At 38.5% G+C, this 12499-nt stretch overlaps 1 protein-coding gene across 3 annotated transcripts in view; it reads left to right on the forward strand.

Annotated features, from left to right (window-relative positions):
- Positions 1-12499, forward strand: part of Arid4b (AT-rich interaction domain 4B) — a 143143-nt gene that overhangs the window by 46100 nt on the left and 84544 nt on the right. For all 3 annotated transcript variants that reach the window (XR_003838576.1, XM_029484988.1, XM_021180100.1), the window contains exons 3-5: positions 4063-4173; positions 8021-8086; positions 10727-10817. Coding sequence is in view for 2 of the 3 variants with exons in the window: in XM_029484988.1 (XP_029340848.1) it covers positions 4063-4173; positions 8021-8086; positions 10727-10817 (268 nt within the window). In the remaining variant the exon portion in view is untranslated. The remainder of the gene's footprint in view (positions 1-4062; positions 4174-8020; positions 8087-10726; positions 10818-12499) is intronic.

A 12499-nucleotide genomic window follows, 5' to 3' on the forward strand; every position in this document is an offset into this window, starting at 1 on the left:
CTCTTTCTCTTTCTCTCTTTTGGGTTTTCGAGACAGGGTTTCTCTGTATAGCCTTGGCTGTCCTGGAACTCACTTTGTAGACCAGGCTGGCCTTGAACTAAGAAATCCACCTGCCTCTGCCTCCCGAGTGCTGGAATTAAAGGCATGCGCCACCATGCCCGGCTTTTTTCTTTTCTTTCTTTTTTTTTTATTTTATTCTTTTCAACATTTCATCTTGCTATTGTTTAATGTGTTATTCTGTTTATAATATGATGTCTTTGATTAATTCTATACTGCTAGAAGTAGAGAAGTAACACTTCTCTCTATATATGGACACACACATATATGGACTGGATTTGATATCACAAGGCCTCAGTTTGTCTGCTGTCTCCATTTGCTTTTCATCTCAGTGCCGTTGAGCTTGCCACTTTTAAAGAATTTGTTATGATGTACAAAATAGAGGCAATACTTGACCCAATCTATTTTAGTAGGCTGTTATTAAAAATTAAAATGAAGCTGGGTGGTGGTTGCACACGCCTTTAATCCCAGCATTTGGGAGGCAGAGGCAGGCGGATTTCTGAGTTTGAGGCCGGCCTGGTCTACAAAATGAGTTCCGGGACAGCCAGGGCTACACAGAGAAACCCTGTCTCGAAAAACCAAAAAACCAAAAAAAAAAAAAAACCCAAACCATTTTGTTTTTATTTTGTTTTGTTTTTCCCCAAGACTGGGTTTCTCTGTGTAACTCTGGCTCTCCTGGAACTCACTCTGTAGACCCGGCTAGCCTTGAACTCAAAGTGATCCCTTGCTTTTCCTTCCTGAGTGCTGGGATTAAAGTCATGGATAACACACCCTTTTTAAAGCTTTATTTTAAAAAAAAATCACATTTCCTCCCCCTCTCTGTCTCTCTTTCTCTCTTTTTGTGTTTGTGTGTGTGTACTTGCACCTGTCTGTCTGTATGCCCACATACCACTGTGTCCCTGTGGGGTCAGAGAACAGTTTGTGGGAGGTTTTTTTGTTTTTTTTTTTTGTTTTTTGTTTTTTTTTCTTTTACACCATGTAGGATTGAATTTAGGTTGTAAGGCTTGGTGTAAGCATCTTTACCCACTGAGCCATCTTACCTGCCCCCAGAGGTTACTTCTTACATATTTATTTACTTTACTGTGTAGGGACAGATATAAAGCCTGATGTGCATGTGTGTGACAGGTTGGTTGGTTGGTTGACACCTGGTGTCTCCAATATTCTCTAAATTTTTAAGATTGTTTTTCGAGAAGAACATCCATTTTGGTAGGCTAGGTGGTCAATAACTTCAGGAGTATCTCTATCCTCTTCTTTAAGGTTTGGATTGCAGGTGCACACCTCCATGGCAGACTTTTCATGTGGGTTCTGGAGATCTGTGCTTATGTTAGTGCTTGTGTGGCAGTCACTTCACTGAGTAAACCATCTCCCCACTTCCAGTTGGGTGGCTTTTAATTGACTCTATAGGAAGTTGGGCTTCTTCATTAGTTTTAATTTAGTTACATATTATTTCTCTCTGACATAAAGTGGTACTGGCTAGTAAGGTACAAAGGATGCATTGCTAATGGCAGTTGTAAGTTGTGGAAAGTAGTTGGGATATGGTCTTGAAGACTGTCCCTTACTCTGTTTAACCACAAAATGTATTGAAATTTTCTTAAATTTTTTCCTAATTTAAAAATAATTGATTAAGATTGTGTTTAAGATACATGATGATTTCCTTTGTGTGTTCTGTACTGATTATTACAAAGGATTGACATACATATGCCACCTCTTTCCTTATTCATGGTAAAATAAAGCCACTAATTTCTTTCTTGTATGGAATTTAGGCAAGAAAAATGGTATCTTAAGAGTGCTAAGATGGGTGAGTTGAAGGTACACATTTGTGAACCTTAAAAGAGCAGCACAAAGGAGTTATAAAGAGATGGTTAAAAATAATGGCTGTTCTTCTAGAGGACCAGGGTTTGATTCCCAGCACCTACATGGTGGCTCACAACTGTCTGAAACTCCAGGCTCAGGATCTGATGTCCTCATTTGGTCTCCATGACCACTGAACTCATGTGTTGCAAAGATATGCATAGAGTGAATACACTTAAAAATAAATAATAAGGAATATGTAGAAAGCAGTATTACTAAGTTGTAGCTAATACTAAAACATTAGTAACAGTGAAGAAGTGTTTTTTTCACTGTGGCTACATTCTTATTACAGCCTAAATATACAGCTTGACTACTAGACACTTACATTGTTAAGGATACTTGCTGCTTAGCATCATGACGTGGGACCAATATGCTAGAAATGGTCCTCCGGTCTTCACATGTTGTAATGCAAACTTAACATGCATATGCATGCTAAAGTTTTTGTTAATTTTTTTTAAAAATTAAAAGTATACACTTTATTTGTCATAAACATTTTTTTCCCACATTGGGCAAGATGATGCATATCCTTGATCCCGGTATTCAGAAGGCAGAGATACCCAGTTGGATTTATCTGTGAGTTTGAGGTCTGCTTGGTCTACATAGCTAGTTCCAGGCCAGCCAGGCCTACCTAGTAGGGAGAGATCCTGTTTCAAAGAACAAAATAACAATACAAAAAAATAGTTTAACAGATATATGTAATCTTTGCTTGTCTGTGCTGTGAGATGTTGTTGTTTCTAAAGCCTACAACACCCAGCATTCCCAGGCAGTCTCCTGTTCAAATAATAACCAGGTCTGATCCTACTTAGCTTCCAAGATTAGACAAGATGGGATGTATTCAGGGTGGTATAGGCCTGACCTTTCTTTTTTTCAAGTTTTTTTTTTTATTCAACTTTTGACATTTTGATAAGATGCTGTCATCTACAAATTATGGTGGACTGCTCTCATAGCTCTTCTGAGGCATGTGTATGTCTAATTGTAGCCAGAGGTGAATGCCATGGTAGAAATTGTAGATACAGTTGCAAGCAAATGGTTGTAACATTGGAATCTCTGTATTCTCTTCAGATAAATTGTTCCTTTTGTTTTATCTAGAACATTGGAATGAGATGAGCTTAGATGAAGTTTCGGTTCCATAGGTGACCTGAGTACCTGGTGCTTATGGCACTATTTTATACTGCATACCTTTTATGATTTCTAGAGGATATTAAAGATATTAAGAGGAAAAGAAAAGGGTATGAACAAATAGATTGGGACAGACTCACATTTTTGAATATTTGTCTTTATTGTAGGGCTTCTTAGGCCTACTTCTGAATATTTAAAAGAATAAAGGAATTATTCAATAATGGATTTTTCCAGACTCCTGGTGCCTCTTTTTGATGAACATCTTAGGCTACAGTATTTCTTATAAAACATTTTGGAGAACGTAGCTTACATAATCTTCCTTTGGCTGTGGAATTGGTGAAAATAAGATTCAGGGCAGAAATGCAGCCTACTGTAAAAAAACAAACAAAAAAACCAAAAAAATAAAGCATCCAGATTAGAACCAGTAAAGTCAAACCACAAGTGAGCAGCCTATTTAAAGCTGAAGAACAGACGACTAACAGAGAACCCACATAAAAGCATTCTGTCAGTAATTTGAGACAGTGCATAGTGGATTACTTCATGCACCTTTCAGCAGTAGTTGGGAACACCTGTACTTCTTTTATTCTGTGTTAGAGTTTTGTAGATATAGAACAGAGCTATCCTGAATCTGGATGGCTACGAGGTACAGCCTGTTAGAAAACGTTTGTTCATGCTTTGAGATTTAAAATCTGCTAGTTAGCAAATCTAGTTGTTGTATGATAGCTATATATTTTAATAAGTCAATGAATGAATGAATGAATAGGTTAGGTGGTGAGAGCCTTAAATGGAAGGTTGTATCTGTGAGCGATCTTAGGGGGCATATGTGTTTAATAGGAAAAAATGTCTTTATTTTCCATATTGTACATTTACTTGGTCTATGATACATGCTTTATTATTTTTAATTTATAATATTTTATAAATGGCTTCATTATTCTAACTTAAATTACTGTAACAAGATTAGGTGTATTATGAAGCCTGATTGTAGGGAAAAAAATTAAGCAGTTTAAATCAGGTTGTATTTCTTTGCATTTTTAGGCCCTTGATGAGCCTCCTTATTTGACAGTGGGCACTGATGTGAGTGCCAAATACAGAGGAGCCTTTTGTGAAGCCAAGATCAAGACTGCAAAAAGACTTGTCAAAGTCAAGGTATGGTATTATTTGTAATTTAATAGTCATTAACTATTTGATACTTAAAGTCTAAAAAAAATTTAAAAATTATCTTGGTGCAAAATGAATTTTTAAAGTAGTGGCTATAAACCATTCCCAAACTAAACAATATTTGTGATTTAAGAATATTTATATTGGGATGAAATTTGCTTATCACAGCTGATAATTTCAGTGCAGAGTTGGTTGGTTCTTTAGCATTTCTGTTTTAGTGTTCTGCAGGATCTTAGAAACCATTTAATTTGATTCTTTAGTTTTATTACATGAAAACAATAGCCAGGCATGGTGGTACATATCTTTAATCCTAGTCCATAGGAGGTAGATCCCATCCTGATTTCTATATTCTAGCCAGTCAGGGCTACATAAGTTGCCCCCAGTAGCAAAACATCAGTTATTGACACTCTCCGGCAACCCTTTCTGTGATCCTGAGATGGAATCTTGGACCTTGGGAATACTAGGCAAATACTCTACCTGCAACAGAACTATATTCCCAGCCTGTCCCTTTGTTTCTCTCCCTTCCTCTATTTTTTGAGAAAAGGTACAGGCTATCTTTCAAACTACAACCTTCTGAATGTTGGAATTGCAGGTATATACCACCTGACACTTGACCCTCTGCCATTTTCAAAAAAATATTTCCAAAGTACTTGAGTTTTGAGTTGGTTAATGGACAAATTTAATTGCTTTCATTTTAAGAAATTACAATAAGACTGGTGAGTTGCACCTATGGTCCCAGCTATTAACAAGGCAGAGGCCGGAACTGCATTTCAACTTAGGAATTGGAGCCCACATGGGGAACATAGTGATATCCTCTTCAAAAATAAGCGAAAGAGACTATAGAATTGTAGCATAGTGGTAGAGCATCTGTCTGCCATGAGCAAGGCCCTGGGTTTGATGATAGCAACAGAAAATATGAGTAGATGAATGAATGAAAGATCATGTGTGTTTAATAGACGAAAGATGCCTTTATATTTGAAAAAATACAGGACAATAAAAACTGAAGACCAGTGAAACATCTTAGAGTTGTGGGTACTTACCAACTTGCCAATAATGTACTGGGTGACTGGATTTGGGGGACTCTGTTCGATGGAATAGTGTGGAGCTAGGAGGGTGTGCAGTGTAGATGAGCACATGACCATGCAGCAATTGACTTGAATAATTAACCAAGTGGAAGAAGTTGACTGTTTCCATTGAAGAGTTCTGTATGTGCTGCCTGGGTGTATTTCTTAAGCATGTAGTGAAGCTTCTTGGGCTATTTGGATTTCTGCTCTGGCTAAAATCTAACTATATGATAAGGCCTCTAAATTAACTGGCAACCTGAAGGAAGCCCATCTTGGCCATACCTTCCCTTGTATTTTTAGAAGGCTGGTGCCTGAAGTTGCTTTGTAATTTGGTTAGGTAGATGCTTTTACAGTGACATTTCCTCTTCTGGCATTGTATACTTCCATTTTCTGAGCTTAATCCTATTTGTCAACAGTGTATCAATTTTATAATTTATTTTCTTAGGGCTACTTCAAAGATCTGATACTGAGTTTGAGAAAACCCCTTTCTTCTTGGTGGAGAAGGAGCTATTCCTTAGCTCAGAGATAGCACTCCTGTGCCAGCAAGAAGTATGTTCTTTGGGCACGACCAATGTCGCTCAGGCTTGTGCCTGTGCTTGAAAAGCATAGGCTGGGTTTAATTTCAGTTCACCCTTAGCTGTGTAACAAATGACCCAGGGCATGGGACATAGCTTTTGTGTTGTTCTCTTTGCTATACATCCTATGTTGGCAGCACAGAACATGTTGGACATGTACTAGATATTTGAAACTATTTTTTGGAAGCCCCAACATTTATAACTCAAAGTTAATGATTTTGCTAATCTTAAAAATATTTGATAAATAATTAAACGTGCATACAGCAATGGCAGGATAGGTGGCTGAGTAGTGAAGAATGCTTGCTGTTCTTGCAGAGGACCTAGGCATGCGCGTGTGCATGCACACACACAAACACACATTTACACTCACAGACATATAAAAATATTTAAAAAAAACTTTAAAAAATGAATGCATTTAGGCAAAGGTGGCACATGTCTCTAATCCCAGCATTTGGGGGACAGAGGCAGAGGTAGAGGCAAGCAACTCTCAGAGATTTCTAGGTAAGCCTTGTCTGTATAGGGAGTTCTAGGTAAGTCAGGGCTACATAGAAACACTCTGTCTCAAACAAAGTGAGTACGTTTTAAGCAGACTTGGTGATACATTTCTTTACTAGCTTTTGATCTATTGGACATTTATCCCACACTGAACATACTCTTAAAATCTTCCTTTTGTGTGCCACTAAAATACATGGGATTCTATGGATATAAAACCTTTCCCTGTAGTTGGTTTGTGAGTCTGTTTCTTGCCAACCACTAGACTCTATTATTAAAGAACATTTTAAGTCATCAGTTCTTCCAGAATTATTTTTTACAGAGAACTACATCTGTATTGAATATGGTGTTTGTTTGTTTTGAGACAGGGTCTCTGTAGTTTTTGCTTTCCTAGTGCTTGGACTGTGCAGACTTACTAAGCCTGTACTTACTATGCAGACAGACTTGGACTAAGGCTTGGACTTAGCGAGGTCCTCCTGTCTGTACCTCCTCAGTGCTAGGATTAAAGGCATGTATTACCATACTTGGCCTGTGATGCTTTTTACCAGCTAATTAATTTTTTTTTTTTGGTCTTAGCTTTAATCTCAGCATGTGAGAGGCAGATGAAAGCAGATCTTTGATTTCAAGACCACCCTGGTCTATATGGGGAGTTCCAGGTCAGCCAGGGGTACCTAGTGTTACCCATCTGAAGAACATTTTTAACTTACTATTTTCCTAATTCTCTGATTTCCATAGTACTGCTAGAAAGTAAAGTTCTGAGAAAGACTACCCAGTATTCAAATCTTAGCTCTGTCACGTTCTAGTTCTGTGATCCTGGACTATTTATTTAGACTTTCCGTTCATTGGCTTTCTTTTTAACACAAGGGGAATAACGTTTTGGGGGTATGATTCTTTGTCTTTTCTCTATGCTGAGGAATCAAGCACTTTCTTTAGCAAATATCTACCTCTGAGCTACCATCCACAACTCTGGATATTAAATTTGATCCTTGAACCTGATAGTGACTGTTGTGGCCATTGATTATGATGGGACACACTTGTAATCCAAGCACCAAGGAGTCTGGACCAGGCTGAGTTAGTTACACAGTGAGACATTGACTCAAAAAAAAAAAAAAAAAAAAAAAAAGAAAAAGCAAATTTGTATCCACTGCTTACTTTTAAATTAGGCCTTCACAAAATGATACAAATCTTCATAGACTAAGCTGGTTACATCTTTTTTTCCCCCCTCAAATTTAAGATTAAGGTAGTAAGTAGTGGGCTGGAGAGATGGCTCAGACGTAAAGAGCACTGACTGCTCTTCCAGAGGTCCTGAGTTCAATTCCTAGCAACCACATAGTGGCTCACAACCATCTGTAATGGGATCTGATGCCCTCTTCTGGTGTGTCTGAAGACAGAGACAGTGTACTCATATACATAAAATGAATAAAAATCATTTTTTTAAAAGGTAGTAAGTCATAAAATACACTATGGAATATCCAGCCTTGTAGTTGTGGTGTCTAGCAATGATTATTTTTATTTTGAAAAGAAACATAATCTATTTAAACAATTTTCTATTCATTTGTTTAGTGTTTGGGCTTTTATTTAGACTAGTTTTTCTTTATTTAGTTTGTGATATTTCTACATGCATGAGCTGCTATTGTTTGTTTGTTTTTTGCTTTGTTTTTGTTTTGTTTTTGTTGTGTAATTAATTGGATTCATATTTTCTAGGTGACTTTTAGACACGATTCTTCAACAGTGGAAGTTCAGGATGACCACATAAAGGGCCCACTGAAGGTGAGTTTTTATTACCCCCAGTTTTGATTGGAGAATGACACTTGATCTTTTTCTTTTAATGTGCTGGCTGTTCATTTTTAACTCAATACATAGTTTTCTCTAAAAAGACTACTTGGAATATATTTAATATTAAATCATATCTGAAATGATAGCAAAATCTGTGTTTAAAAATGAAATGAGCATTAAGGAGGTATTGACTTCTTGCATTCAGGTGTTTTATTGCAAGCATGGGCTTTCCAGGAATGAGAGGTGTTCATGATGTAAGATGCTCTAAAGAGTAAGCAAATCAAACAAAATCCAGAGCTCTTGATTTTTGAGCCACCCACGGGCAGATTGAAGCTTTGAAGGGTAACTTGGAGGTTGATCCCTTTGTTTTTCATTCACTCGTGGGATAGGTGTTGCTTTACCTTCTTGTATGCCCATAAGCCAGTTACAGGGAGTTTGGGAAACCACCCTGTCTGAAAATGTCCACCTTCTGGGCTTGAGGAATCTTTAGGAAGTACTAAGAACAGTAAAGAAACATTTTGTAGATCTTGGTTCAAAGCATAGCTTACTTGGTACCATGGGCTTCTAATACTCTACATTTAAAAAGAAAATATTTATTATTAATTCTTACGTTGTAAAAAAGTTTTCTATCATTTCCATTTTATTGGCATCATCTTTAATTTTATGTATCCATTTGTCACTTTCAAGGACCAGAGACACATACAGTTAGGACTTCAGCTGCCATTAGTATTTAATGTATGCTAGTGTTGTCCCAAGTCTTTTTTGCATCTAGTATTTTACTTAGTTTTAAGAACAACTCTATAGAAGAGAAAACTGAAGGAAAGAAGTCATTTGACTCCAGTTTCACAAGCATTAATGTCAGTATCAAGATTCAGCCTGTGGTTGAGAAGGTGTGCTGTTTGGATTTGAGTACATAAGCCTATCTCTGCCTCCTAGGCATAGCACCATTGTTCTTTGCTCTCTGACTTGCCTTGTGCTGCAAGCCCACAGGTACCCACCACCAGGAACTGTTCATTGTTTCATAGGGTAGAAGAATTGGCAACTGGACATAAGTAGTCTTTTTCTCCTTAGTCTGGTCTGGCTTCCTTAATAGTGGTATAGTTGATTTATTTTGTTTCTTTGTTTTTTTTCCCTTTGTGTTTGATGAGGTCTTATTACTATTTTAAACTTGTATATCCAGTTGTGTCTAGTTTTGGTATAAGATTGGTACATTTTTACCTCTAGATTGGGGGGAGGGTGATGTCTCTAGGATTTGAGCTACTTCCTGATAGATTTTGTAGCTTTTATTGTCTGGTAGAAGGTGACATCGTTTAGTTTCATGCTTCTTTTATAAGAAATGGTGGTCATTTAATGACAATACACTTTGAATAACGAGTTTTCAGGAAAATGTGACTCTTGATTTAAAAAGTGAGTATTGATTCCTCACAGGACTTGTCAGTTTTCCTGAACTCCTTACCATTTGATCACTTTATGGAGCTAAGGTCTCTCTCTTCTGTGAAGGAATTTTTAAAAATCATCACTATAAGGACTATGGAAGTATAAACAACATTTTCATGGTAAGATAGAAAGTACTGTAAATGCCTGTCAGCAGTAGAACAGCCTAACCCTTAAGAAAAACTCAGGACTTTTTTGATGACTACTATCCATCTTTAGCTTCTTTGAAAGAAAGGTGGAAGGATGGGGGAAAGACAATTATTTTTCAGTCGGTGCTTGTAATGAGCCCTGGGAGTTTTTAAGACCCCTTTATAGGCCTATAGAGACAAAACTGCTTTCTTAGTAATGCTTAGATGTATTTTCCTTACATAGTGTATGGACATTTTCACTGACAATAGGTAGAAAAGTATTGTCAGTAAAACTTCAGACATCTCGAACACAAATCAAGCTGGTAGATGTTTCATTCATCACCACTGTAATCCAACTAAGCACAGGCATCGATGGTTTTACCAATGGCCAGCTCCAAGCAGTTGTCTTGCCCTGATTCCAGCAGCCAGTCTGCTGCCAAGCCGCTCCCAAGCTAGCTCTCTCAGTCTCTGCTTGCTAGGCTAACTGAACCAGCCTTTCTTGGAATGCCTGGAACTGTCATTCAGCTTCCTTTAGCCCCATGAAATGAAAACACTAGAGACTTACAATATACCAGCCAGATTTATAATGGTAAATCTCCAACCCCAAAATACCCATGCAAAGAACACAAGATTCACTGGATATAAATACAAGCTGCACAGCTAGACTGGACAGATGTACTCTTCATTACTCTATTGTCCATCTATGAAATCCCTAGTTACTTATGGCTCCTTCAGGCCATGTGGTTCTGGTTAATCTTCTTCCATCATATCCCCCCCCCCCCATCTTTCTTCCTCTTTCCCCTCTCTAAAACTTTCAGTTCTGCCTTTTCCTTTCACTGCCCAATCACAGGCTCTAGCCTTATCTGCCTTATCCGATTTCACCTGACGTCACCTGAGTACACGGTCTACTCCTTGTCAGGGCACCCCTCTTGAGGGAACAGAAAATACAAACAGCAATCTACAATATACCATGTATGCATTTTCAAAAAAGAAAAAGAGATCAGTGTTACTATTTATTGCTTTTGGCTTATTTGTCCTCAAAAGTTTTTCTAATGTTTACATAATATTTTAGGTAGGAGCTATTGTGGAAGTGAAGAATCTTGATGGTGCCTATCAGGAAGCGGTTATCAATAAACTGACAGATGCAAGTTGGTATACTGTGGGTAAGACAATAATTTTTTATTAAAATTTTATTTTTAGTTATACAAAATTTATGTTACAGTAATGCAGATAAAGCTGGATTTCCTGGATTAAATTTTCTTTACTAATACAATAGAATCTGTTACTATTACTGGTTATCTTCCAGATTATAAAAGAAATATTTCTAAGCTGCTTATGTACATACAATTTGAAATTATTTAGTATAGTGTGTTCGTGGAGTCCTAGCTATTTCCACTTCAAAGTGTATCTTACAGAAACTTGTTTCTCCATCTTCATGATTTTTAACTGTAGAGTTCAGTAGTCTTAACTGTCCAATCTGTTGTATAACAATTTCTGTAAGTAGTTGGATATAATCTCATTCATTTTCTGTTCTGCCAGTCCTCTTGCCATTACAGTGGTGAAGGACTAGTATGTGGACATCATCCTTATATTTTCCTGTGCACTAAGGAGTAGATAGAGGTTCAAGTTGAAGAGACATGTGCTTTGCAACTTGAGTGAACATTGCCTGTCTTAAAGATTCATATGGGCAGTGTATGTGTTTTCCCAGCCCTTGTCAAATTCCTGAAATTTTGGCCAAGTTGAATGTAGGTAGAGGTGTGTGTGTGTGTGTGTGTGTGTGTGTGTGTGTGTGTAGTCCAGACTGGCCTCAGCTCACAAGCCTCTTGTCTCAGCTTTCATAGTGCCGGGAGCCTAGTGATGTGGTCCTATGGATAAAGGCATGCACTATCAAACCTGAATCAGAGTTAAATGCATGGCATCCACATGGTGGAAGACGGAACCAACTTGTGCAAGTTGTCCTCTGGTGAATGGTGTGAATGGTATATGTGTGCAAGTATGTATACACTACTATGCTGGTTAGTTTCATGTCAACTTGACATAGGCTAGACTCGTTGGAGACGAGGGAGCCTCAGCTGAGAAAATTCCTTTATAAGGTAGGACTTTGGGCAAACCTATAAGGTATTTTCTTACTTATAATTGATGTGTGAGGGCTCAGCTCTTTGTGGGTGGGCACACTACACTCCTGGGCTGGTGATTATAGGTTCTTTAAGAAAGCAGGCTGAGGTCCCTTCTGGTCTGTGCCAGCACCTGGTCACCTTGGGTGCGGAGTCCTCGGACACCCCCAAGGTCCCAAGAGGACTCTCCACTCGATCTTAGGACCGCCAGGGAGTGGAACACATCTTTTGTTCCATTCCAATCATGTGGGACCAGCATTAGAGAAGCAGAAAACCCGGCCTGACCAGGGTCACAAGTCCCTTCGGGTCAGCACCAGCACCAGGTCACCTTGGGCACAGAGTCGGCGGACACCCCCAAGTTCCCCAGAGGACTCTCCACGGTGAGTGGAACACAACTTCTGTTCCATTCCAATCATGAGGGACCTGAGACAGCATTAGGGAAGCACCTTGGGCGCGGATTCAGCGGACACCCCGCTGAAGGCCCCTAGAGGATACTCCACTCCATCTAGGGACCACCAGAGGCAGGTCAGAACGCCAGATATCTGTGTACCTTCCCTGCAAGAGGAGAGCTTGCCTGCAGAGAGTACTCTAACCACTGAAACTCAGGAGAGAGCTAGTCTCCCAGGTCTGCTGATAGAGGCTAACAGAATCACTGGAGGAACAAGCTCTAACCAGAGACAACTATAACAACTAACTCCACAGATTACCAGATGGCAAAAGGCAAACGTAAA

The sequence above is a fragment of the Mus caroli genome, chromosome 13 (genome assembly GCF_900094665.2).
Source record: "Mus caroli chromosome 13, CAROLI_EIJ_v1.1, whole genome shotgun sequence".
In the NCBI taxonomy this organism is placed as follows: Eukaryota; Metazoa; Chordata; class Mammalia; order Rodentia; family Muridae; genus Mus; species Mus caroli.